The sequence below is a fragment of the Lepidochelys olivacea genome, assembly GCF_965140295.1.
Source record: "Lepidochelys olivacea isolate rLepOli2 genome assembly, chromosome: 8".
Classification (NCBI taxonomy): Eukaryota; Metazoa; Chordata; order Testudines; family Cheloniidae; genus Lepidochelys; species Lepidochelys olivacea.
Genome location: NC_140418.1, coordinates 7,833,796 through 7,861,420, shown reverse-complemented (window position 1 = coordinate 7,861,420; position 27,625 = coordinate 7,833,796). Strand labels below are relative to the sequence as shown.

Sequence of the window (27,625 nt, the reverse complement as noted above, 5' to 3'; positions counted from 1 at the left end):
AGACACCACCCAGGAAGCTCCGCCTATTTATTCTGAACTCGGCTCTTAAGGGGAAAAGCAATTTCAAGATGGCGGCCGCGCAGCTAACAATGGGGAGTCGGGGGCTTGGGCCTGAGCGGGGCGGCCGCCGCGCCTGAGGGGAAGTGGAGCGGGCTCCGGCCGGGCAGGACTGAGGAGGCGGGGGCGGCAGCGGGCCGAAGGAGGAAGTGGGGTGCGGGGAACGGAGTCGGGTCGGGTCGGGCCGGGCCCGAGAGAGAAGGAAGTGGGGGGTGGGCGAGGCCTGAGGGGAACCCGAGTGGGAGGGGGCGAGGCCTGAGGGCTGCTCGGATAGGGTCCGAGGGGCGCCCCGGTCTCTCCCCCGTCGGTGTCCTGGCCATGGTGGGGTCGGCGTGAGGAGCCGGTGAACGGCGGCGGCCCCCTCGGTCCCCGGCCCATGGTGCTGCCCCCCTGCCCCATGGCGGAGTTCGTGGTGCCGCGGCACAGCGCGGTGATGGAGCGGCTCCGCCGGCGCATAGAGCTGTGCCGGCGGCACCACAGCGCCTGCGAGTCCCGCTACCAGGCCGTGTCCCCAGAGCGCCTGGAGCTGGAGCGCCAACAGACCTTCGCTTTGCACCAGCGCTGCCTGCAGGCCAAGGCCAAGCGGGCCGGGAAGCACCGCCAGCCTCCCCCGGCGCCGCCGCCGCCGGCCGCTCCTCCTCCTGCTGGGGTTGCGGGCAACGCCGACAGGACCGGAGCCAACGGCCTCGACGCTGATGCCGCGAGCAGCGAGCAGCACGGCCGCAGCAGCACCTTGATCGCGGTAAGGAGCCGCTCGTTCCCGAGCGGGCCCCGAGGTCGGGGTGGACGAGAGCGTGCCCAGCTGGCCCAGCTACTTCCCTGTCCAGGCTGGGAGAGGAGAGGAACCCTCCAACCTTTCTAGCGTTGGAATCGTGGCCCATACTGGCAGGAGGTAGTCTTACATTGCTAGGTCCCTGTGCAGTCCCTACTGAAACTTAGTGGTTGGGAAGTCCTGCCCTGCCTGCCATCCTCCTGCATTGACAGCGCATGCAGAAGCGGCCAGCAACGGATATGGAAGGGACAGGAGTAACTTCCATTTAGAAGAATCACAGATGTTTTAGCAGCTTAGAATTGTGCTCCAGGTAGCCTGGTTATTTGTGGTTCTGGCAAATTGACTCTATAGTTGTCTCTGCAGGAGCAACCTGGGTCGTACTTGTTCTGTGACTGTTTTCATAATTGTATTGGAAGTGAACAAGAAGGGAGATGGAAGCTGTCAGGCACTGGTCAGCGGTTCTAGTTGGTTGATAAAGACGGTTCTTACTAACTAGACGTTTTCTGCTTTTCAAAATAGTGACATCCATTAATGGTACACCACACTGCAAAGAACTAAGTGAAGTGGTACTAAAAAGGCAGCTCGTTATTTGCCACTTTTTCTGCTGGATTTGAGCTAATATTGGCCAATACAGTGATCCCACTCCACCCATTTAAAAATGGCTTGATTTTCAGAAGGATAGCCTCTCTCTTCTCACTAGCACTACTGGTTGTGACTGTGTACTGTAAAATAATATTTTATGTGCATCAGTATAGTGGTGGTTAATTTGTTCTGGGCTCTTTAAGGTGGTCTGTATGATGGGGCCAAGGAACAGGGAAATGCAGTGTAGCAGAACAACTTTTAAAAAGTGACCCAGTGTCTTCATAAAAAAGTAAAGTTTCTAAACTGTACCCAAAGTCCATCATAAAACTATTATCCTGAGCTCCTTTCAAGATGCCTCTTGGCATTAATTGGGTACCTTTCCAGTTATGTGCATATTTAACGTCACTTTATTATGTAAGATAAATGGCTTGGAGGAGTATTCACCAGGACCCATTTATAGATGGTTGATTGAAGTCACAGCCAAAAGCAGTAGTCAGAAAGTTGTCTTTAACTTGCCTTTGGGATTTGGAAGTGAATTCTCCAAGGGTAAAATCTGGCATGTTGGAAGTATCAGTGAGCTGTTTAATGCTTTTATTTATTTATTTATTTTATTTTATTTATAACAAACAAAACCTTTTGTGTCATGCAGGCCACGCTGAAGTTGTGGAATGCAGTGTAGTTTGTTTGGTTTCCTGAGCACTGATCAAATCTAGATAGAAAAAGATAGAAAAAGAGGACCTGATTCACCATTTTTTTTTTTTACACCTTGTATAATGACTTATCCAAGTGAAAAAAGGATGTAAAATGCTATCAAATCAGAAATGTCTAGTCGCACCAATGGTAGCATTTTATGCTCACTGTGTACAGGAGTATATGACTACATAAGACAAGAAGAATCAGTCACAATGAATTAGCCTTTAGTATGACTATGATTACAAACTTGCATTTTTCATGGTTATAGTGTGACCGACAAGTGTCACTTGAGTGAATCGTTATTTTATCTCATAAGTGGTGGGGACACATGTCTTTCTGATGATTCCTTTGGATCTTTGTGTATACCTTGCCCCTTCTGAAGGAAAAAATCCTTATGATTGAGTCAAAAACTTCACACAGTAGAAGAGGAGGAAAATCCTTGAAAGAAGGAACAATTTGTACTTTCTTAATGAGAATATCTATATCACTTCAGGGAGACTTTGCTTAGCAGGCTGGGTCTTGAATGAAGATTTTGTGGTGGAACCCAGGATTTAAATGCCTGTTTTGTTGATCATAAAATTAAGGCTTCTGCTTGCTTTGCATCTGGACTTTAAGGATTCACTCTTGTGGCTCGTTCAGTTCATTAGATAATATAGATTAACATACTGAATCCACTTGCTTAGCACACTTCTTCATACCTCTGAAAAAATGTCTTGATTCACTGCTAACATTTGTTTTAAGTTGCTCTGTATGTGGATTTCATCTCATTAGCTTGCATTATAATGAGGACTCTAAATTCCCCCAAAACAGTGTGGTTTTGAAGTGCACTGCGCATCTGGGGAAGCTCTTCTTGTACAGGAAGCTGCCTCCAACTGTTGATTTACACTACAGAGGAGGCCTTTAGTGTATGAATGACTGTTCCTTGTGCTGGCCTGTTGCTTCTTTTCTAGTATACATGAGTGTAAGATAAGTTGCTGCTACGGCTTCATCTTGTTACTTGGTTATATAGTTGGATTACTTAGAGATTGTTTTAGTTGAATTACTTTTTGTATGTTGCTTATTTCAGTTCTTTGGTGTAGTCTGTACCACTTTAACCCAGATCCTGATGTTTCACCACCAAATATCAAAATTGAGCATGCTGTGTGTGGGAGGGGGTGGAGTATTGTCTGGAATGTTCACTAAACCTTTGGTTTCACAATAAAATTATTTTGTGTTAAAATATCTTGGGCATGTTCCTTTCAAAATAATGTATGTTAAGCCATTAACCAGGTAATACACCAGCCAATGCAGCTGCTGAGCTATATGGAACTTTTTTGAAAGAGATCCATATAAAACATTTTCTAGAAAGCTTTGCTCTATATAGTGCTATTTTCATTTAAAGCTAATGAAACATTGATGTTGGTCTAAAAAAAAAAGCCACACATAATAAAAACGCAGGTGAGCTGCCAAGCTGTATAGCATCTGATGACCTATAATGAAAGGACATTTCTGAACAGCTGTGTTTATTTGCTTGTGAATTCCAAGATGCTGTGTGTACTCGACAACAGTTCAGAATAGTAAAAGGGGAGCAATGGGAGCACCTTCGTTTCTTTTTTGGTATTTTATGTGGTGGTGGTCCCCACATGGGACAAAGTTAGAAGTCAAGTGCTTTGTCCGATAGTTATTTCTTTGTCTGGTTTCAGAGTCTAAAACAATCTTGGGGCATAAACAGAAATGTGGGTCACTTTAATCCTTTGTTTGTTTGCCAGGATGAATATGCTGTGATACAGAAATACGTCTAGCTGAGGGTGTGTGCTACCTAAGCTTGTCCTCCAGTTTAAAAAAAAAAAAAAAAAAAAAAGGAAACCATGCTTAGTTTCCTCTTTTCCTTCATGTGAGGCTTTTTTAAGGTTTTAAAATTTCTTTTAAATACAAACATCAGATTTCCATTTCAGTCTTAACTATTTTCTGCCTTATGAAGGCAAGTGTTAGTATTTTGATAACTGGGTGTCCCTCATGCTAATCCTGTGTTTCAGAAACCTAGACATTACAGGTCATATAGCACACCTCCTCTTTTCCTAATTTCCAGTCTAGGACTGCTGCTTTCAGTTTCTTCCAGTGTTTTAAGGTAAACTTCCTTGTAAATGTCTATAGTCTGTGTGTGGTGGTGGTGGGGTTTCTTCCATTTCCCTAAAGTAGACTCAAAATCTCACTATTAGGAAGTTTCTTTCTGATATAGATTTGGGAAGAATTCAAAGATTTGGATTTTTATCTCCACTGCTTTATTTCATGTTGTGCTCTCCTAGTCAGGAGACCAACCATCATTAAACAGACCTGCTTACACATTTCTTATGACTTGCTGTCATCAGCGAACAGCTGTTGTACAGGTGATTTACTTTTTCAGTCTTGCCTCAAAACCTAGAATTGTATTTCTACAGTGGCCAGGAAAGCTCAGTTTGATTGTCTGTTATGGGAAATATTCTTGTTAAATCTTAAAATCACACAATATAGTCTTTCGCAGCTGAGCAGTTAGTTGGGTGTGATATGAAGAGATGTTGTTACACTTAAAATGACCTCTCTGCTCTGTTTAGCCCCAGTGAAGTAAAGGTGTCCTAGATTAGAGCTCTGTGTGGGATTATTTTTTTAATCCTGCTCCTGTCCTGCCCTGCAATACCCGCTCCCACTTGCTCCTGCATTGTTTCCTGCATTTTTATCCCACTCCCACCTGCAAAAACCTAGATTCTGCAAGAGGGACAGATTCCCCCATGCTACTACAAACAACAAGCCCCAGAATGGTCAGTTAATATATTGTGTGTATATATAAATAAATAGAATTCAGACACAAATTTTACCACTAAAAGAATAAAATAAATCTTGCTTAAACATGTTAAAAAACCAACAACTTTAACTCCTGTTATAATAGACATCAAATCTTTCTATGCCTTGCTTAAATTTAAATATTAAAACCTTTATTTTAAAAAAAGAAAAACTTGCTTTACATTGCTGAAATTCTATTTATGACAAACCGAGAGATTGTGTTTTCCTGCAAATTACCACAGTGTATGCGGTATTTTTTTTTTTTCTGTTCACAACAAGGTACATTTTACCTGCTCCTATGGCAGTGGGTCCTCCAGGACTTACGGGATCCAAGTCACACTGCAGGGCTCTATTGCAGGTAAAAGATGAAGAGTTTTAAGCAAAAATAAGATTGACACAAAGTAAAATAAAGTGGGGGAAACTGTATCTGTGTCCTGACTTTCAGGTCTAGAGTAGTAGCAGAAAATAAATGAAGTATTGTCTGGGTTGGACTAGCAAGGGTTCCTACCAGTGTTACCTCTAATTTTTGACAGGCTGTGTGCACAAAAAATTGCTTCTGTGCAAATTTTTGTGTGCGCGGTGTTTCGCCATGTGCACGGGGTTTAGGATCTGTGCGCGTTTAGAGGGAACAGTGGTGCCTAGTGTTGCACTTTGACTTATTTGAAAACTTTTTTTGGGGGGGGGGACTGCGTTAGCTGTGTGTATGGATGTCAGAAATGTGTGTTAATTATTTTTTTGGCCCCAAAATAGCAAAATATGACTAATTCTGCAATACTCTACTATAACAGTGTAGTGCTGTCTCACCATAATTACACCATTGCCATCGTCTGCTGACAAGTCTGATAGTTTGTTGCCAAACAACTCAAGCAGGTTTTTTGTCTGCTTTTTCTTGGCACAAGTTATTGTGGTGTGCTTAAAACACATTTTTATTGGATTGCTAAGGCCTGCAGTGGTGTTTCCTAAACTGTAAAGAACTGGGAGTGACCAGTGCTGCTCAAGTTCAACTTAGGTGGAGAACCTAGCATTGCTGCTTAAAGCATAGAGGTTTTGATTCAGCAGAACAGTTCCTGTAGCAGAAGCTGCCTTTTGTGAATAATACAGGTACTTACATTTTTATACATACTCATCTGTAGCTGTTCTTCACTACAACATGCTGCCTCCCAAACATACACATTTTTTGGAATGAAAGTAAAAGTCAAATTAAAATTAGTCCAGTGTTGTGGTTCTCTGACAGCCTGGTAAGCATTCCAGGGTATGGGAACAGATTTGGTAATAAAATGCTTTCTTTGAAAGCAGCAGAACATAGTTATAAAAGCTGTTTATATTTCAGTCATCAAAGTGAGTAGAGAAATTCCTAATGTATGGTATTAACAAGAAAATCATTTTAAATACTCTGTATTTACTCCCAGACCATGACCTCTGATAATGCATCTATTTCCACCTCACGAGGTTACCTCTTGGGTAAGATTCAGCCATTGCCCAAGCAGACAGGGACTGTCTTATTATATGTTTGTACAGGGCCTAGCACAATGAGACTCTGATCTCAGCTGGAGCTTGTAGGCATTACTAAAATAGTAATACTTCTAAAAATATTTGTCATCAGTTGTTCATAACCTTGGTTTGGCACAGGGAGATAAACACTTACTTATTTCTTAGAGCATGCTTATTACTAACTTGTTGATTTGGGGCAAAACTACATTGTATTTTTTCTAGATCAGTACATCAGTACATTTTCTAGATCAGATTTTTTTCTAGATCTAGGATTGCTGACTATACACACATCAGATACACAAAATAAACACACAAAACCCACAAATTTGTATTAACCTTCAAGTTATAATACTCAATATTAGTATAACAAAGTACAGAATTTTCAAAAATAGGATTTGACTGTCCCTTTAATACCTAATGTAGTTAGGTAAGGAGACTGTCCCTACTATTTTGAAATTACTGTTAAATGTGAGAGCCACACTTTATTTCTAGTCTCCAACTTAATAATGTTGAAGTAAAGCTGATCTACATAAGGGATGCCAATTTGAAATCTAAACAGTTTCAAATAATGATTAAAAGTCAGGTACTACGGTGGGTTTCTGCTAATTTTTGTGACTTTTGCAATAACATTTTCCTGTTTTAAAAAACGCATTTTCTCTGTTGCTGTGACAGACATGGACAAACAGGAAACTGAGTATATATGGCAAATCCTATCAAATGTGCGAGGTACATAAACTGAAGAAAGAGGAGTATTTTTCTTAAATCTTTTTGCTGAATAACCCGATGTGATACTTCCAACAATAGTACATAAAATTCGTTCAGCCAGAAGAGAATTTTTTTCTCCTCACCATAAGTGATGCTGTTCTAAAGATTTGATCTCTGCAGATGGATGTGTAACGGGTGGGTTTCCAACTCTTCCTACTTCTAGAGTCCTGAGGCCCTTCCAGTTGTCCTTATTTGATTTCTCCATTAGTTTATGATCACCATTCCCCTGAAGGCACTATATACTAGTAGTCTACTTTCCTAGGAGGGCTTGATGAGCCTTGCTTCATTGAAGCTAAACTGATGGGTTAAAGCCTTGTCCATGCTTTTCCTGTTGGCTGTGAGGTTGCTGCAATGGTGCAAACTCCTAATGTAGATGCAGCACACCAATGTGTAAAGTGACGTGCTTGCAGTGGTACAAAAATGCCATTGTAGGTAAGGCCTAAGTCAATTTAAAGGGGGAGAGAAATCAGACTTAGAAATCCAACTCTGGTCTCATGTGAATGGGAAAACACTGGTTCATATTGTTTTATTGATTAAATCAGTGGTCCCCAAACTTTTCCTCTTGTGCACCCTCCTCCCCTCCCCCGACTAGCCAGTAATGGAATCCATCCACAATGGCATCCCCCCTCTGTTACAACACAGTTGGTTCAGCAGAGGTGATTGGGCTGAAGGTGGAGCTGGGGGAGGATAAGGAATGAGGGCAGAACTGGCTTGAGGGTGGAACTGTGGCTGGGGCCAGAGCAGGGTGGCACTCCCTTCCCCACTCCCTGTGGGGGCTGTCCAGGCCCTGCTGCCTGTGTCGTCCCCCGCCCCCCACCCCAAATTTTCCTCTGCACACCCCCTAGGGAGGTGCGCCTCACAGTTTGGAGATCACTGGATTAAATGGATTGATTGTGCTATGAACAACTAGCAAGAGCAGCATGCCAAAAGGCCACTGCACTTAACATGATGACAATGGCCAACATACCTAAACAGTCTAAACGGCTTTTCTTACACACCAGCAAACAGTGTTTCTATTCCTTTTGGGCTTTCATCTTAATAGAACAGGATTTTCTTGCTTCAAGATCTTTGATTGGGCTGCTGATTGTTCATGGAGTTTGTTGACTGACTCATAACTCTCAGCTGCCAGGATTTTGTGAACTGGCTGTACTTGGAACTGCACCCAAGTAGCATAGGTCTTGTCACTGTACTTTGATTTGGCAAACATGTCATTTTCTACTCTGCAGAATGCAAGACCTGATATGTGGAAAATTTTGTTTAGTCTTCCCTTCAGAAAGGAGATTACTCACCTTTGTCTTGTGGGGTATCTATCAGGCGACTATCCAACTTTATGAATTGGGAGGACTTTGGTTTTCATTACTACTTTTAACCTTCAAAGGCATAAATATTGACATACAGAAAAAAAGGCTTTTGGCTGTTGGAAACTTTTGTAGCTATGTCTTGTCATTGGGGAAATCCATATATCCAAATGCACTCTTGGTTTCTTTAGAAGTAAAAAATAAACCAGCAAGAAGATGAAGTCAGTTAATAGCTTGTTATAAGCCCAAACCCAGTGTCTTGCTAACAGATCTCTCTCGGGCTTAAACTTTGTGCATTGATGCCAACAATAACAAATATGTAGGCAATTTTTTCTGCAGCATCTGTACAGGATGCTGTATACAGGCCCAGATGTCTTTAGAATGTCCTCTGACTTTGATAAGGGTAAGCAAGATGTTAAGTATCTTGATGAATTCTTAAGAATCAACTTACTGCACATACACACTCTTAGTAATAATATGAAAGGTAAGTTTTTGTTTTTAAACTTACTCCACTTTGGAGCAAAGATGCAAGTACACCTTGAGGTGAAAAAGTGTTTTTTCTTGGACTGCCTCCATGATTGTTCCTTTTTGTGGTCAGATATCTGAGCACTAACAAAATCATTTTAACACTAGTGTGCTTTCAAATGAATTGGAAGTTTCTAAAGTTTGAGGAGATACTATGAAAGATGTAAGGTATATGTTCTTAACATAAACATTTGCTCCAACTATCGGAAGAATATGTTCAGTATTAAAAGTTCAATTACCGCTTTTGGGTTTCAGCTCTTTCTGGAGATACATACATGTGAGTATTGAGGGAGTGGTGTCTAATGGTTTAAAGCAAAGGAGGATCCTATTTCGGATCTGAGCCACTGACTCACTATGTGACCGTGGGCAAGTTACTCAACCACCTTGTGCTTCAATTATCCCAGTTGGGAAACTGACTAAACAACAGGAAACATGCTGAAAGGCAAATATTACATCTGTACTGTGCTTCTTGGTCAATTAAGTATGAAAAACAAAATGAAAGCAGAGCCAGCAGCATTTTCTAAAAAACCCAGATTTTTATCAAATGTATGTTTTTGTTTTCCTTATAGCCAAGGCTTGAAAAATTTACCCAACACTTCCTAGCCTAAGCTGTAAGCCTGCTCTTCAAGCCAAAATACACCAGTATCTCATGCTCATCCTCCAGCCTTACCCATTTGTGCCTAGTCTCCCAGTGGTCAGATACCTCTCCCAGCCATTCTTAGGGTAGGGCTGGAAGATCCTGGTCTCCTGCTAGTTGAATTCTGTGCTTCATATTAGAACAAAGATCACCTCATCCATGCAGACGTCAAAATAATCAGTGTTGCCTCCTAAAATCAATTGATACTTGGCTACCATTTTGATCTATTAACTAATGCTGCTATCCCTAAATCAGCATATGTTTCCTCCCAGATATGTTATGTAACTCCTTTCCTCACACCTCCCCCCAACCCCCAAAACAATTTTTATTGACTCTGCTTGAGTGGTGGGAGACTGAGGTTTCCCTCCTCATTATCTGGGCTCATCCTACTCAAGAACAGGGAGGAGAAGACTGAGTAGGGAGGCTCCATTTAGTGTATTTAAAAAAAAACAGACTTTTTTCTACCATATCAGAGAGCTCTTGTTTGGCTGACACCAGATAGATGTCTCTTGTGGGGATTCCGCAGCCATCCTTACTTAAGGCGGTGTGCAGGGGTCGTCGTCATCCCGGATGACGGGGTGATAGCAGAAGCCTCCCAGCTCCAAACAGACAGTGCTCTGCTGTTGCAGTGTGTTTACACTAGGAGTTTGCATATAATATCCCAGTGTAGATGGCATTTATATTTTTAAATGAAGCTTTGTTTCTGAACAAGGTGGTGCTTCTGCTGGGAAGGATTCCTGTTCACCCTTGGTGTGCGCAGGAGACTTTTCAAGCCTTGTTTAGCGTCATTGCTAGCAAGCTTAGAGATCAAGTGCTGCCATAGGAGATAAGATGAACGGAGGGTCCCAAGCTTTTGTAATGACAAGGCTGACTAGATCTGATGCTGTTCCCTCTACTTGCTTCTAGATGGCACTATGAAATAAGAGAACTTGCATGTACAGTCCAGTGAGACAAGCTAGCTATATAGGGTTAGTAATAAGGTGTTGGGTTTATCCATGGTGGTAGTATGTATGCTAGGGAATTAAATCCTCTGGGAAGAAAATGTCACTCAAATTCATCCCAGTGTGATATAGGAACACTGATCAGTGTGCTTTGAATCGTTTTTAGATACGCATGAGTCATGAAGGTATTAATAGAGGGGTCAGTGTTCACACTAAACAAAACAATATGATTTGTGTACAAAGAATTTACAATGATGAGCTATTTACTTTAGCATATAAATGAGGCCACTATATAAATGGCTGCCTAAGAGCATAGCCAGACCTTCTCTCACCCCAAATACTTCTCTTACAGTTATCTATACAATGCATCTCATCCAAAAAAATAAAAATAAAACTTTAACATGTATCAGTATGTTGGATTTCTGAAGAGGGAAAGGTTTAATAATTTCTATACACAATTTTTTCTCCATTGTCTCTTAGGTTTTAAATTCTTTAGCTTTTTTGCTTCCGTTGTTCAAAGCAGGAAGTTATGATTTAAGACAATTTTAAAGGTCTAATCTAACAGTCTTTCTTGAGCAGAAGATTTCCTTAGGAAGATGGCTTGCAAAAGAGGTTGTTCGTGGCAGAGGAAAGACCTGTCTTCCATTTTTGTAAGCTGCTCTTGTGTTCAAGAGTTGTTGTGTTCAGCATATCTTGAAGTACTGAGTAAAATTGGTTGGTTCAGAAACATTCATTCATTATGAAGTGTGCCATTATAGCAGAAACTTTAGCTTTTGGATGTTTGAGGGTGGAAAGAGCTGGACTAGCTATTGATATGGTAGGAGATAATGGTCATGTTGTAGTAAAACATATAAAACTAAAACACTTAAAATTGGCTTCTTTTTTTTCAGCAGCTCCATGAGACGGTGAAAAGAAAACTTGATAGTGCTGCTTCCCCTCAGAATGGAGATCAACAGAATGGGTATGGGGATATGTTTTCTGTGTCCAAGAAATTACGTCGTGAAGATGGTCTTGGTGGGGTAAGTGGCTCCTCCAACGGCGTACCTCCTTTATCCCCACTACACCAACTTGACAAGAAATCTTCCGGTGGCGATACCTTACAGCTCAATGGAAAGCATTCAATGGGACTGGATAGCATCAATAAAAAGTGTCTTCCAGATGCTAACCTTCAGCTGAATGGACGTAGTGATACTGATGACTCATTTCCTTTGGGTTTGAACAAAGAGCTCAAGCAAGAGCCAGTGGATGACCTTCCTTGTATGATTGCTGGAGCAGGCGGTTCTATATCTCAGAACAACTTGATGCCCGATCTTAATCTTAATGAGCAGGAATGGAAGGAGCTCATTGATGAACTTAATAGATCAGTGCCTGATGAAGACATGAAGGATCTATTTAACGAAGACTTTGAGGAGAAGAAGGATGCAGATTCTTCAAATTCAACTGCACAAACTCCATTGCCACAAGACATTAACATAAAGACTGAATTTTCCCCAGCAGCGTTTGAGCAGGAACAGCAGATGGGGTCTCCACAAGTCAGATCCACTTCTTCAGGTCCAACATTCATTGGAGCCTCCTCTGTACCTGTTAGTGCTGCTTCTCCAGCAGTTGGGGGCTCTCAGACTATGTTCCAGTCTTCCAGTCAGCCAGTGACTGAAAATCCGAACCAGTCCATGATGCAGGCATCAAACCAGTCTCAAAATGTTCAAAGGCCTCTACCAAATGTATTATTATCTGGACAGGGCACAGGAAATGCCAAAGAAATGTCCTCTGCTCACCAACTTCAACAGATAGCTGCTAAGCAAAAAAGAGACCAGATGTTGCAGAACCAGCAGCAGGCTTCACAAGTCCACCAAACCAGTCAGATGTCCAGCTGGCAGCAGTCTGGACCTTCTCATAGTCCACTGGGTGTCCCCTACACAATGGACAATCCCACCAGCCCTTCAGTTTACCAACAGGACTTCAATAACCAGAAACTCATAATTCCTAGTATGGCAAACAAGAGTTCTCCCAGGAGTGGAGGCAATTACCATGTGAATATGTTGAGTCATCAGCCAAACAGCCTGAACCAGAACTCTGTAAATAGCCAAGGCTCCATGCTAGATTATGGCAACACAAAACCTCTTTCACATTACAAAGCAGAGTGTGAGCAAGGAGTTACAGTACCTGGCCAGAACAAGACACCTATGTTGGCGTATCTGCAGCAACGCCAGCAACCGCCACTGCCTCATATGAGTGAAGAACAAAATGGGATGTTCCTGATGAAGCAGAAGTCTGGAAATATTGCCTATAGACCTCTAGTACCACACAGCCAGGTAAATGTTATGGGCTGTTATCATTGTGAAGTAATAGATCTTGGAGGCTGAGTGGGTAGGACTAGATCCAATTATTAGTTGCAATTATTTGGAAATACAGTTTACTGAATATCCTAATTTTCCATTCTAAAACAAGCAAAACCAAGACACGACCAAGGAAAAAGCATCTAGAAATAACCAAATTTTTCCTTGAGTATATTGTCTAATAGCTAGGCTGGTAAGATATATTTCCAACTTAATACACCATGTGGAAACCAAATTCCTTAATATAAAAATCACTACAAAATATTCAAGTATCTTTATGGATAAACATTTATCTAAAATACTTTCTTGTGTAAAACTTAAAAATAATTCTCAAAGAAACCTTACTTTTCCTTTCAATCAATGTCTCCTTTTCTCGGGTGACTTGTTTGAAGACCTCCTTCCTCCTTGACTCCTGAGGGAGTTGGGGCCATTGGGAGAACAAATGGACTGTGTTTTAAGTGAAATCCCAAGGCTGATTATCTTAAATCTTAGATGTTGGAGAGGTTCGTATCCTCTCCCTTCCTCCACGCCCCCTCTGGTGGAAATTAACAGTGGTAACATTTGTCTACCTGAGGCAGTATTATTCCTGGGAGAATTCTGTGCCGATGTGCAGTGCAGAATTTGCACAGAATTAATGTTGTGCTCAAATTTCCTTTTTCCCTCGCAAATATGGGCTGCAGAGCTGCTGGCTGCCACTAGGGGTTGTTGGACCCAGCAGAGCACCCAGCTCTCAAATAGAAGATGTTGCTATGGGGGAGGAGGAGCTGGAGGATTCCCAGCAGCTGCAGGAACGTGGCACCATGCAGGAAACTGGGACCCAGCATCAGGCTATTTCTCCCTCACACTCTCTCTAACCCCAGAGCCCAGGGATTTGGAATGTGTCAGCTGGGGGGTGCCACGTGGCTGGGCTCTGGGGAAGAGAGGGGGGTGTGGGTGTCTGGACTGGGGGAGTGGGGAGAAATAAGAACTGGGTTGTTGTAGAGGGTTTCTTTAACTCTCTAACCCTGGGGGGAATTTTGTGTGTCTGTGTTGTTACAGACCTAGTTGCTGACAGATATTTTGAAATAAGTTACCAAAATAATTGAAACTGCCATGATTATATAGTGTTTTGACAAATAAAATATGCAGAATTTTAAAATACTGTGCACAGAATTCTTAATTTTTTGGTGCAGAATTACCCCAGGACTACAAAATGCAGAATAAAAGGTGACCTGCAAAGGAAAAAAAGGCGTTATTGTCCTCTTGCTTTATGGTGTACTAATGCTTTTTCCGAAAAGGCTTTTTGTGCTTGTTTTACGTTAAAAATTCCTGACTTGTCTACCCTGTTATTCCTGGAAGACTGCAGAACTAATAGGATACAAATACACAAATGGTATCATAAGTACAAATCTGTGCAATTGAGGGTGACTTGTCAGAATATTTAAAACTGTGGTGTTTAACACCTAGAACACAAATGCTTGTTGAACAGTTGAGAGAAAAGATCTTTTTTAAAGATGTAAAAGCCTGTCCCTCCAGCTAAAGGCTGTTAGAACTCTTAGTCCAGGAGTATGGTCCTTCAAATCATGTCTTTCCTGTTTTTTGATTGAGGTAATCTTGATGCTTCTAAGGCAGGGGTAGGCAAACTACAGCTTGCGGGCCAGATCCGGCCAGCCGGCTGTTTGAATTCGGCCCTTGAGCTCCTGCGGGGAGCGGGGTCTGGGGATCTGTGCGGCTCCCGGAAGCAGCGGCATGTCCCCCCTCCAGCTCCTATGCTGAGAGCTGCAGGGTCAGTGCCTGCAGACAGGGCAGCGCTCAGCAGAGCGGCCTGGCCATGTCTCCGTGTAGGAGCTGGAGGGGGGACATGCTGCTGCTTCCAGGAGCTGCTTGAGGTAATTGGTGCCCAGAGTCTGCACCCCGAGCCACCCGCCCCTGCCTTCTGGAACCCTCGGTCCCAGCCCGCACCCTCCTGCACTCCACACCCCTCATTCCCAGCCCCACCCAGAGCCTGGAGCCCAGCCCGGAGCCCCCTCCCACACTCTGAACTCCTCATTTCTGGCCCCACCCCGAAGCCTGCACCCCAGCCAGAGCCCTCACTCCCTCCCACACCCCAACCCCAATTTTGTGACCATTCATGGCCCGCCATACAATTTCTATACGCAGATGTAGCCCTCGGGCCAAAATGTTTGCCCACCCCTGTTCTAAGGTAAAGACCAAGCAGAACTTTTTTTGTAAATCAGAGCTACTTTATGCTTCATAAAAAGCAAAGAAGGCATCATTCCAATTTTTTTCCTTTGCAAGTCACCTTTAACATAGCACTGATAAAATGGGAGGAAGTAGCACCTCAACAGCTGTTTTTTCATGTTTGCTGACTTGGGGCGAATCCACATCCTAATGTGCGTTGAAATAACAAAAGAAGTTAATTAAAACAGACCTAGTTAATTTGCTGGCAGTTTGTGTAGACCAGCCCTTATGCGCCGCAATACCAATTACTTTTGATTCACAGAATCTGATCAAACTGGGGAGTAGAGGAGCTGGCACCACACGTCAGTATCTGACATTTTAATTTAAAAAAAAAAAAAATGGTGTGAAAAATACTATGATCAAGATTAAAGCTGGGGTTGGAAGATGTCAGCAGGTAACCATAGGAACTGCCAATAAGATTTTTGATGTGGTTACCTGTAAAACTGTCAAAGCAGACTTAGTATTCGTCTTACTTCTCTGATATTGTTGCTATTTTATAGGTAGCACTTATGTTCATTCAAGTCTCCTAAAAGAGCAGAGTTTCACACTGCAGTTTTCAGCTACGTGGAGAAAATCCAAGAATATCAAACAGTAAATATTGGATGCTAAACTAAAGACCCAAACTTATCTCTGTACTGTTAGTCTGCTTTTTTGTTTTGTTTTGTTTTTTGTTTTTTTGGTCAGCTCTTCTAGAGATCGTCTAATGGCTCAGGACATTTAAAAATCATGCTTTTGGACTATACATTTTGGTGGGAAAAAAAAAACTCTTCCCCCTCCCCTACTAAATACCACCAACTCCTTATTAACAATAGTTTTATCTGGTTAACAATAATTCAGTTGTACAATCAAAAATTGAAAGAAGTAGGATTACTGTAATATTTTTGTTGGTATCTGAAATTATACTTAGTAGATTCAAATACAATGTATCTCAAATTTGCTTTATGCAGTCTTCATTTGAAATCCTGCCATCCAAGTAAATGTAGAAAGTTTTGTACTTCACACTAGTTGTGGTATGCTGCAAGTAATTAATGTTGAATTAATCAGAGATATGACGCCTAATCAAGGAAGCAGAAGCCTAAGGTGGGGAGAGGATTATACTGGAAAGGCTATCTGCAGAATCAGGGGCTTAGTGGAGAATGCAAATACTTATATGAGTAGTGCTGTAGAATTCAATGGCACTAATAACATGTATAAATTCTTGCAGAATTGGTATCTTGTATTGCTTAATTTCATCCTATAGTTCCTGGTAGTTTACCAAATTAAATTAATCTCTGTGTGCCTGTAATAAATCCCACATTAAGGTTATTTGGGAATACAATTCAAAATGTTTCTTCATTTCAAAAGAAGGTTCTGGGAGCACAGATGCATGTTGTACTTAATGGTTTACAACTTGCTGTTGAAAACAGCACTGAAGTTCTGGAGGCTTGAATAAAGATTAATAGTTAGTCCACTACATGGATATTAGCAGGATGTCAGAGTGGTGATTTGTGGATTTTTTTCTTCCCTTCACCTTTCTATTAATGCCTGGCAGTGTGCTCCTAGCTGTGTAGAAGCATACATAGGGCCATTCATTTGCGTGAGGCGGGGGGAAGTGTTGTAAATAAGATTGACAGTGTAGTCTCCCTCCATGAATGTTGTGTAGCTCCAGATCTTCCTCTAATCACTTTATTCGTGCATGGCCCTTGCTACACATTTCTTCTTGGCCGCCTCGTGTTTCTTTTTGTTTCCCAGGTAGTTAATCTGGCATTGTCACAGGTTAAGCAGAAGCTTTATAGATTGAGAATTTAAAATATTTTGCTAGACTTGTTTTACACTCCATTTTTACACAGAACTTTATTAATCAACTGTGTGGAAACACAAAAATGGATATGGCTTGCCAAGTGTCTATTTTCTTAGGGATATTGTTATGACTTGTGTCCTGTAAGAGATAAAGTAATAGTACTTTGCCATTTTCTAGTTATGTAATCATTTGTCATGAGTGATGATCTTGCTGACCTGAATATGTTCATATAGAGCTTGTAGATTCAGTAGTACCCAAGCCACTCTTATAACTGATGTTATTTATATTCTGCAGGATCAAAACCCTTCTCCCAGTGTTCCTCGTGTTCCTGTTTCTGTCCCAGGTCCTGGTGTTAGTGCTCAGGCTTCCAGTGTTTCCATGGCAGGTAATCATAACAACACAGCCTATCTCAGCAATCAGCAGCAAGCCGTGGTAATGAAGCAACACCAGATGTTACTGGACCAGCAGAAGCAACAACAAAAGCATTTGCTGATGGAGCAACAGAAGCAACAGTTCCTAATAGGGCAGAGGCAGCAACAACTGCTAGCTGAACAGGTAAGAACAGCCATACTGGGTCAGACCAATGGTCCGTCTAGTCCACTGTCCAGTCTTCTGACAGTGGCCAATAACAGATGTTTCAGAGGAAATGAACAGAACAGGATAATTATCGAGTTATCCATCCCCTGTTGTCCACTCTCAGCCTCAGGCAGTTGGACGCTTAGGACACCCAAAGCATGAAATTGCATCCTTGATCATCTTGACTAATAGCCATTGATCAAGTTATTCTCTATGAACTTATCTAATTTTTTTTTGAGCACAGTTATAGTTTGTCTTCACAACGTCTCCTGACATGAGGTCCCCTGGTTGACTGGGCATTGTATGAAGTAGCACTCCTTTTCATAGAATATCAGGGTTGGAAGGGACCTCAGGAGGTCATCTAGTCCAACCCCCTGCTCAAAAGCAGGACCCATCCCCAATTAAATCATCCCAGCCAAGGCTTTGTCAAGCCTGACCTTAAAAACTTCTAAGGAAGGAGATTCCACCACCTCCCTAGGTAACCCATTCCGGTGTTTCACCACCCTCCTAGTGAAAAAGTTTTTCCTAATATCCAACCTAAACCTCCCCCACTGCAACTTGAGACCATTACTCCTTGTCCTGTCCTCTTCCACCACTGAGAATAGTCTAGAACCATCCTCTCTGGAACTACCTCTCAGGTAGTTGAAAGCAGCTATCAAATCCCCCCTCATTCTTCTCTTCTGCAGACTAAACAATCCCAGTTCCCTCAGCCTCTCCTCATAAGTCATGTGTTCCAGACCCCTAATCATTTTTGTTGCCCTTCGCTGGACTCTCTCCAATTTATCCATATCCTTCTTGTAGTGTGGGGCCCAAAACTGGACACAGTACTCCAGATGAGGCCTCACCAATGTCGAATAGAGGGGGACGATCACATCCCTCGATCTGCTTGGTATGCCCCTACTTATACATCCCAAAATGCATTTTATTTTAAACCTGCTGCCAATTAATTTCTTTGGGTGACCCCTGGTTCTGGTGTTATGTGATGGGGTAAATAACACTTCCATGTTCGCTTTCTCCATACCATTCACAATTTGATAGACCTATATCATATCACCTCTTAGTCATTGCTTTTCCAAGCTGAAAAGTCCCCGTCTTTTTCATCTCTCCTAATATGGAAGTAGTTAAGCCGACAGGAGAGCTCTCTGCCATCAGCTTAGAGCAGCTACATTAAAGAGCTTACAGCAGCATTGGTGCAGCAGCGCCGCTTTAAACTCTCTACTGTAGCCGTACCCTTAGTATCTGTTCCTTTAGCCATATTCCCACATTGGCACAGAGCTTGAAGAGTTTTTCTCCCTCAGGAAGTCTGGCCCCTAAATAGGCATACATGCCCAACTACAGGCCTCAGTCCTGTACTCTTGCTGAAAGGCCTTCAGGACAATACCTTTAAATGCTTACCTTTCGATGTGAGTCCTTCTTTGTCCTTTCTTGTAAGCCTCTCCTCTGCCTCACTCCAGCTCTCTCAGCTTTGGAGCCGAGGTAGCTTTTTAGTATAGCCTGGCAGTTGCATGATCTGGGACTACAACTTACATCATTCCCTCCTAGAGACGGTCTCCCAGAATTCCCTGGCCATTCAAGACCAACCCTCCAGAAGAAAGGCCAGCGGTGCTTACTCTCAGATGTGCCTCTGACTGTGGCAGCACCCCTTTGGGTTTATGATCTTCAAAGAAAGCCTGAAAGGACTTTTTTTGTTGTTGTTTTTTAAAAATAATACCCTTCATTCCTTCCCCCCCACGTCCCCTGAATGTCAACTCTTGGTTCCCTGTTTTTACTGGTGGATTTGTTAGATGACTTCGATGTGGACTGGGAGCTTTCTCCACCAAATTGAAGAGGTAGGGTTGTTGAATCTTTAAGGGAGAGCTTTCCTCCAGCTGAGTTAATGGACTGTTAAAACCGTCTTAAATAGTGAATAACATCACTAGTATTAGTTCTCTATCATAGCTAGAGAACTAGTAGGTTTCATGGTCTTTTAGGAAAACTGGGGTAGGCAGAGGCAGGAAAAATCTTTAAAAACAACCTTTCAGTCTTCTTGCTACATATTAAAAAGAAGAAAATTCACTTTTCTGTTTTGCTGGGCCCCTTTAAAATGAGACACATTGATAGTGGAGGAAGTTGGGTAAAAGTGCATCTTTTCCCTGTAGTGTTTTCAGAAATGTTACTGAAAATGGCTATTTACTGAATATTAGAGGCAAGGTGAGTGAGGTAATATCTTTTATTGGACCAACTTTTGTAGGTGTGTGTGTGAGAGAGAGAGGCTTTTGAGCTTACACAAAGGTCTTCTTCAGGCCTATTTACTGAATAGGCATTGATTGAAAGACTGACATTCCAGTTTTCCTAGCATCTGAGAGCATTTAGAGATGCATTGCAGCAACTTCTAATGCGTGTTTCTGTCATCCTGGCTTTCAGTTTGTGCATTTTTTTTCTGAGTTTATCAGAATTCTGTCAACTGCTATTTACTAATCTGCTCTCCTGTCCTTTCCTCTTTTAAATAAAAATTATTGCCTTTGACTCCTGTAAAGAGAGAGTATTCTTCTGGGTTGGCTATACAGTAACGCCTCGCTTAATGTTGTAGTTATGTTCCTGAAAAATGCAACTTTAAGTGAAACAATATTAAATGAATCCAGTTTCCCCATAAGAATTAATGTAAATGGGGGGAGTTAGGTTCTAGGGAAACTTTTTTCACCAAACACAAAACCATATATTTTTAATTTATATTTTTATTTATAATATACATATATATGGGGTGTGTGTGTGTGTATGTATAAGTTTTAAACAAACAATTTAATACTGAGCCCTGTTGTGTCCCCACCTGCTCTATATGGAGAAGGAGTAAGCAGGGGGAGGGGGACACCCTGACATTAGCACCTCTCTCCCTCCCCCATGCACAGCAATTTAATACTGTATACAGCAATGATGATTGTGAAGCTTGGTTGAGATGGTGAAGTTCGAGGGTGGGATATTTCCCAGGGAATGCCATGCTGCTAAACGATGAACTAGCATTCGGCTGAGCCGTAAAGGGTTAACTTGTTGTTAATGCAGCCTCACGCTCTATAAGGCAACAGGAATGGAGCGAGGGGAGACAGAGAGACACACCCCTTTAAGAGAGATGAGATGTGCGTTGCCCCTTTAAATATGCTGACACCACTCTAAGTACATTGCCTTTTTAAGTATATCAGGAAGTTGAGACAGCAGCTGCTGCCAGCAAGTTTTCTGTCCTGAGCCCTGTCGTGTCCCCACCTGCTCTATATGGAGAAGGAGTAAGCAGGGGGAGGGGGACGGGGACACCCTGATATTAGCACCTCTCTCCCTCCCCCTATGCACAGCAAGCAGGAGGATCCCGGGAGCAGCTCCAAGGCAGAGGGCAGGAGCAGCACATGGCAGTGTGGGGAGGGACAACTGAACTGCTGGCAACTGATAGCCTGCTGGGCGGCTGCTGCACAGGGAACTTAGGGGAGCAGGGAGCTGATAGGGGGGCTGCTGGTTCACCCTGGTTCCAAGCCCCCACCAGCTAGTGCCAACAGGCTGCTCTTCCTGCAAGCAGTGGACAAAGCAAGTGGCTGCCAAACGACGTTATAAGAGAGGATTGCGCAACTTTAAATGAACATGTTCCCTAATTGATCAGCAACAAAACAACCTTAATTGGGATGACTTTAAGTGAGGAGTTACTGTATAACACTATTAAAGCCCCTATAGTTATCAGACCTCTGAACAAAGCATAGGTAGCTTTGAAGTCACCCTTGAAATTAAGTGTTGATTCTCTTTTTCTAACTCTTTGTACTGAACCTTTTGTAGGAAAAGCGGCATCAACAAGAGCAGCAGCTCCAGCGGCACCTGACCCGACCACCCCCTCAATACCAAGATCAGGCACAGAACCCTTACCAGCAGCAGGTTGGACAGTTCACAGGTAAACAAACATGGGATTTGAATTAATAATGGTGAAAAGAGATTGCTCCTTGGGAATGAAAGTAGGGTGTCTTCAAAGTCCCTGGACTTCATAATTTGTTAATATTTTTTGTTCCCTTTTTTGTTACTCTTTAAATTGTTTTGATATATATTCTGACTTCAGTTGCTATTTAACAAAACTGCCTATCCCACATACATTAATTTAATGTTTTTATGCCAATTTAAGTATCCAACTCTTTAATACACCTCTAGGAATAAGTCTGTAGTGCTTGGATAACGGATGGCATGAAAATTCTTAAATGTCTTTACATTTCCCCAAGGGTCCTTGGAGATCAAGTGACTTTCTCCTCCTTCCTCTTCCCATAGAGGCCCCAAATTATAGTTACCTTGCCTCCAATACATGAAGGATACAGCTCTTTCTGAAGCTGAATGTCATCACTCCCTGTATTCATCACAGGGCCTCACAAGAAAAACACAAGAACGTTTTTTCCCCATTTAAGAACCTGAATTTTTTTGCATCCACAGCACTCTTATCCCTGCTGATTTGAGTGAGGAATATGAGCTCTGATCCTCTGCATTTTAGGGTGATAGTCTGCATTTATTTGTGTGGGTGAGGGGTGGAACTCGCTACATCTTTTAGCATATTAATGGTGGTAGCAAGAAGGTGTAATTTCCAGTCAGGTGGAATAGCATAACTGATGTGAAAACATTGGAGGCCAGTCATCACCCATCTTTTTGTACTGGAAAGAGACTTCCCCTGCATTGGGGCAAGAAACTGCTTTGAGTATAAATATGTCTGCAGGTATTGGTCCACTCACTTTCTCTGGAGGTAAAAGAACTTTTTAAAAAAAAAAAAATAATAATAATTTCCTTCCTCCTTCTGCCCTGCTCTCCCCTCACCTCCAATATCCCCATTGAAGGGCAACTTCTTAATGTGGAAATATAAACAAGATACCATTATATTAACGATGCTGATGGATGGTAACCTGCAACATCTTAGTCAGTGATATGAAATGTGGCTTCTATGGCCAGGCAATTATTTTCCTCAAGAAACGTAACAGAAGTAAGTTGATACAGGAGTAAGAGAGAAATCCTTGTACATCTATACCCGATAAGTATGTAGGATAGGTGGTGAGTATTGTCCCTCAATCTGAGCTTTGCAGTACTCATTTTTCCCCACCACTACCACCAGAAATGCAGTGGTAGATCAGTTAGAAATACTGAGCGCGTAACAATTTGCAAGAGTTACAGCATTGTTAAAAACACCATTGGTTTTACCTTATAGTCATGCTAACTATAGATATTTTATCACTGTTACATCCAGGCATATGTCCTTCCTCTTTGCTTATTAGCATGGCAAAAAATGGACTTCTGAACTTTTTTTGATGGTATATTTCACTGATAACTTGTTTAATGCTTTGAAAGCCTTACCATTCAAACTATCTATTTTTTTGCACTTGAGTTCAAAACATTCACCCCCAGCTTTTCTGGTAAGAGTGGCTGCCTCAGTTTAACAAATTTGGAAGAGGGACTCGGGCTCTTGGGACTCCTTTATATCTCATTGCAGAAAAGGCATTGGAACTATTTCTAGGCATTTTTTTCTGTACACTTTCTTATGTATTCCTCTTGTCTCTTTATATATTTTGGACTCAAACTGGGGGAGAGGGAGCTGTCATTCTGCATAAATGCTTTTAAGTAGAGTTAAAAAGAAGCTGCTGCCTTGGTGGTTTACTGATCATATTGCTTATTCCTGTGATTATCATGTTGATATCAGTCTTGCATGTTGACGCATAGTGAATGCTTCAGTATGAAAAAAAGGTACTCAAACTCAGATGTATTATCTGGTTTGAAAGTCCTAACATTCAAACTGAAACCGATAAAACAGATGCGTTATCAGTGAAAGAGATGATTTGGCATGTACCCTAATGATGAGTTAGACTCTTTGCATCCAGGCTAGATGAACAAGTTGGAGAGTCTGCCCTGCTTCTCAGCCTGATGCTATATTTCAGCATGTTGGCCCTCGTCTCCCAGTTTAGAGCTCTTCCACGGACATGAACTCTGATGTGAGGGACTTAGATCTTTATCTCATTAGCCCTGCAATAGGCACTTTGGGTCAGATTTTTAAAGGTCTTTAGGAGCCTAAAGATCCAAATAGGCTCCTAATGGGATTTTCAGAAGTGCCTCGATGCATAACTCCAATTGATTTCAATAAGAGATTCCTAGGTGCTTTTGAAAATCCCACTAGGCACCTGTCTGCATTTTTAGGAGCCTAAACACCTTTAAAAATCTGGCCCTTGTGATCTTGGTTTCTGCCTTCTCTAAAAGAAGTGGCATTCAAATTGCTGATGTTCTGTTATAATCACACCTGTGCATGTTGATCAGTAGTGAGCACTGACTTATGGGTAAGGCTACATTTTAGTCATGGGTATTTTTAGTAAAAGTCATGGACAGGTCACAGGCAGTAAACAAAAATTCACGACCCGTGACTAGTCCATGACTTTTACTATATACCCCTAACTCAAACTTTGGGTGGGGGTGTGGGGGGACTAGGGAAGGGCAGCCAGGGTGCTTGGGGGGAGCAGGAGGGCGGCAGTGCTCCCTATCTGGATCCTTGCCTAAACACTCCCCTCCCCCCCCCCCCTCCAGCAGCAGCAGCAGAGTTTGGGTGTGGGAAGGGGCAGGGGGTTGGGGCACAGGATGGGGTGAGGCAGGCTCTGCGTGGTGCTTACCTTGGGGGCTCCCAGGAATAGGCGACATCCCCCTTGCTCAACTGCTTAGGCGGAGGCGTGGCTGCCTCTGCCTGCAGGCACCATACCCGCAGTTCCCATTGGCCACACTTCCCAGCCAATGGGAGCTGCAAAGCCAGCACTCTGGACTGAGGCAGTATGCAGATCTGCCTGGCCATGCCTCTGCCTAGCAGCTGAGCGAGGGGGATGTCCCCGCTTCAGGGAGCCTCCTAGGTAAGCGCCACTCAGAGCCGGCCTCACCCTGTCCCGTGCCTCAACCCCCTACCTTCTCCCACACCCAAACTCTGCTGCTGCTGGAGGCATGGTGGCTTGAGACTGCCCCAGCCGCAGTCAGTGCAACTGGTGCAGGAGCTACCTGAGCTGCCCCTGAGCCAGGCGCACCGGCCGCTGCAGAAGTCACTGAAAGTCACGAAATCCATGACCAACCCGCAGCCTTACTTATGGGGAAGTAGTTGGAAGCTTCTTTACTGACATACCACAAGACTGATCATACAGGGGAAGTTGTAATATAGAACTTTCCCATTTATATTCCATGTGTGTATATGTGTGTTGTTACAATTATAGCTAGTTAAATGTATCTACTACATGTATGTGAAATAGCGTCTAAAGGTCTAGATAGGCTCTGGTTAAATTGAAATAAACATAGTTAACGTAGTAAATATTGCTATGTATTACAGGGTCATCTCCAGCCATGACCGGGGTAAGTAACTTAGGACAGTCCAACTCCAGCAGTCCACGGATGTTTTCTCAGACCCAGAACATGATTCAGATTGGACCTGGACACAGCTCTGTTCCTCCTCTCCAATCAGGCTCCAGTCAGCAGGATCGAAGTGTGACTCAGTACACTAGTATGCAAAACATTCAGCGAGGGGGGCTGTACAGCATGACATCTGGTATGACACAAATGATTTCACAGCATGCAAATCAAAGTGCCAACGGACAACTACAAATGCAAAGGCAGCCCAGCTTGGGTCAGGGCACTCCTGTTCCTGCTGGGTATGGGCAGAGCACCCTGGGAAACCCAAGCATTTCTCAGCAGCACAATAAGGGGGCACTGAATCCAACTATAGCCAAGCCACAGATGGCAAGAGTGCCAGCAGCTATTGGCACCCAAAATCCATCTTGGCAACACCAAGGTATGCCTAATATGAATAACCAGACACAAGGAAGTGGTGGCTTAGGGTCATTTACTGCCAGCTCCACTTTCCACATGCAGCAAACTCACCTAAAGATGGCCAACCAGCAGTTTGCTCCAGGGATGCCTCAGGTAAGCCTAAGCACTGGCAGATCAATGGCCTCCATGAACTCTGCTGTCTCTGGGCAGATGTTGTCATCTTTAGGTGCACAGCAGAGGACAAACCCACCTACCCAACAGCAGGTACCCTCACAACAAGTCTTGCCTAGCATGAGCCAGGCCGTTCCAGATCTGACCGCTTTTGGCCAGAATCCAAATCAGCAACTGCCCAATAGAGCCAATCTGCACTGTACCCAAGGTTACTCAGTGAGGACCACCAGTCAGGAGCTGCCTTTTGCCTACAGTGGTCAATCAGGCAATAATGGACTACAGAGCTTGACTGGTGACACAGATCTGATAGACTCTTTGCTGAAAAACAGGACTTCAGAGGAATGGATGAATGACTTGGATGAGTTGTTAGGAACTCATTAAAATGGGGCTTGAGGGTTTTCTACTCTTATTTTTTTTTAATTTCATGAAATATAAACTACACTTTGGACCAAAAACCTGTGGCATTGAAGAGACTTGCAGGCATTAGAGGTAAATGGTTGGGAAATGGACTGGAGCCGCTTCCCAACAGGCTTCGACACATAATGGTGCACCAAGCAGGTCTGCGATGACAATGCGTTTATTTTTGTGGCATCTGTGGTGCACATTTGAACAGGTCAGGCAAATTTGTGTGCATCCCAGTCAGCCCTTCAGAAATCTCACTTGCAGTGTTTTGAAACTTAGGTTTTTAATTATTTAAAAATAAACAAAAATCCACAACAATGGTGCAGAAAGAAAGCAAATAAAATGGCAAGTATTTTGTGTTTAGGGCTTATTCTCCTGCAGCTAATACTTGAGTTGATTATTGTTCCCAGCTTGGCATGCCATTAGCTACAGTATTGCCCTACCAAATATTTTACTTCATTTTTGCCGGAGGAGAGGATGTGCACCTCAGTACATTTGCAAAACATTCTTTATTTTGAGTCGGTTCTTTTTTCCCACCAGTGAAGTGTGTGCCTGTACTCTCAACAAGCAAGTGGTATTTCACAATAATATTTACCGCAGTTTTTTCTGAATGCTGGTGATAGATGAAAGAAAGTGTTAAAACCTGGCCAGCTGGCCTAAGTTAGTGACTTCCTTAATGGATTGTGGACTCCCAAGCTCCAGTTTTCACTCTGTTGTGGAGGGACAGAGTTCTTGGCTTTTATCTTGCTCAGTTTAAAGAGGGACTTTCTTATGGGAGAACTTTTCAAATATATCCGACTTAAACATAAACCAATTTAATTTGCACATTTCATCATAACTCATTTCCAAACTTAGCTGTGTTTAAATGAGGGCTTTGCCTCATCACAGCTCATCTTGTTTTACTGTTTGTTTCTGCAGTGTATTCCTAATGTGGAATTTGTGAGATGAGTCTTCTCCAAAACTAAATACAGTAATGTGATAAGCACAAGATTTTGTCACTTTAGGATCAAGTGCATAAAAGCAGCACTGGGCTGAGAAGTGGAAAGTCCTTACTAAAAGGTAAATATCTGCAAGTAATAGCACAGGGAGCCTGGAAAAATACTAACCTTGTTTCAAGGTTGCTCCAATGTGAAAATCTCCCACTTTCACAAACTGGCGGGGAGGGAGGGAGTATTTAGTTAGACCAGGGGTTCTCAAACTGGCGGTCAGGACCCCTCAGGGGATTGTGAGATTATTACATGGTGGGTTGCGAGCTGTCAGCCTCCACCCCAAGACCCACTTTGCCTCCAGCATTTGTAAGGGTGTTAAATATATTAAAAAATGTTGTTTTTAATTTATAAGGGGGGTTGCACTCAGAGGCATGCTATGTGAAAGGGGTCACCAGTACAAAAATTTGAGAACCACTGAGTTAGATAATCTTTCTGTGAACAGGTGGATTGCCTTCTCTAATCTCACTTAAAGCAGAAGCCCACAGAGACTGTTCACCCTCACCCGGATGTGTTAGGGTCAGTCTCACACAGGGTACGAAAAGCAATGAGAGCAGTCAATGTTCTAAAGTCCTTAACTTGCTACCAAATATTCCCCTCTCACCAACAAACCACCTTGCCTTAACTTTTAATTTAAAATGGAAATAAAGTTTATTTGTTTTAGCTGCACAAATACCTCTTTCCCTCCAAGCCCTATTTAAAAAAAATAGCGGGCCAACTTTTTTCCATTTTTGTAAAGCTCCTTAAAATTTTCCAGCATTATGATGAAAAGGATTTCCTTCAACACAGACTCGTATCTTCAGGAGCCTTTCTGCACTGCAGAAGCATGGGGAGAT

At 42.7% G+C, this 27,625-nt stretch overlaps 1 protein-coding gene across 2 annotated transcripts; it reads left to right on the top strand.

The window, feature by feature from the left end:
• Positions 1 to 304: 304 nt before the first annotated feature.
• MAML1 (mastermind like transcriptional coactivator 1) lies at positions 305 to 27,625 on the top strand. 2 transcript variants are annotated; one of them, XM_084636651.1, is made up of 5 exons: positions 305 to 799; positions 11,451 to 12,869; positions 17,188 to 17,448; positions 21,259 to 21,370; positions 24,794 to 27,625. In XM_084636651.1, exons 1-5 carry the CDS (start codon positions 434 to 436, stop codon positions 25,780 to 25,782), a joined length of 3,147 nt encoding a protein of 1,048 aa, XP_084492777.1. In that variant the 5' UTR covers positions 305 to 433; the 3' UTR covers positions 25,783 to 27,625. The 2 variants fall into 2 exon arrangements, with proteins under 2 accessions (XP_084492777.1, XP_084492776.1); XM_084636650.1 differs by having other exon boundaries at positions 11,448 to 12,869.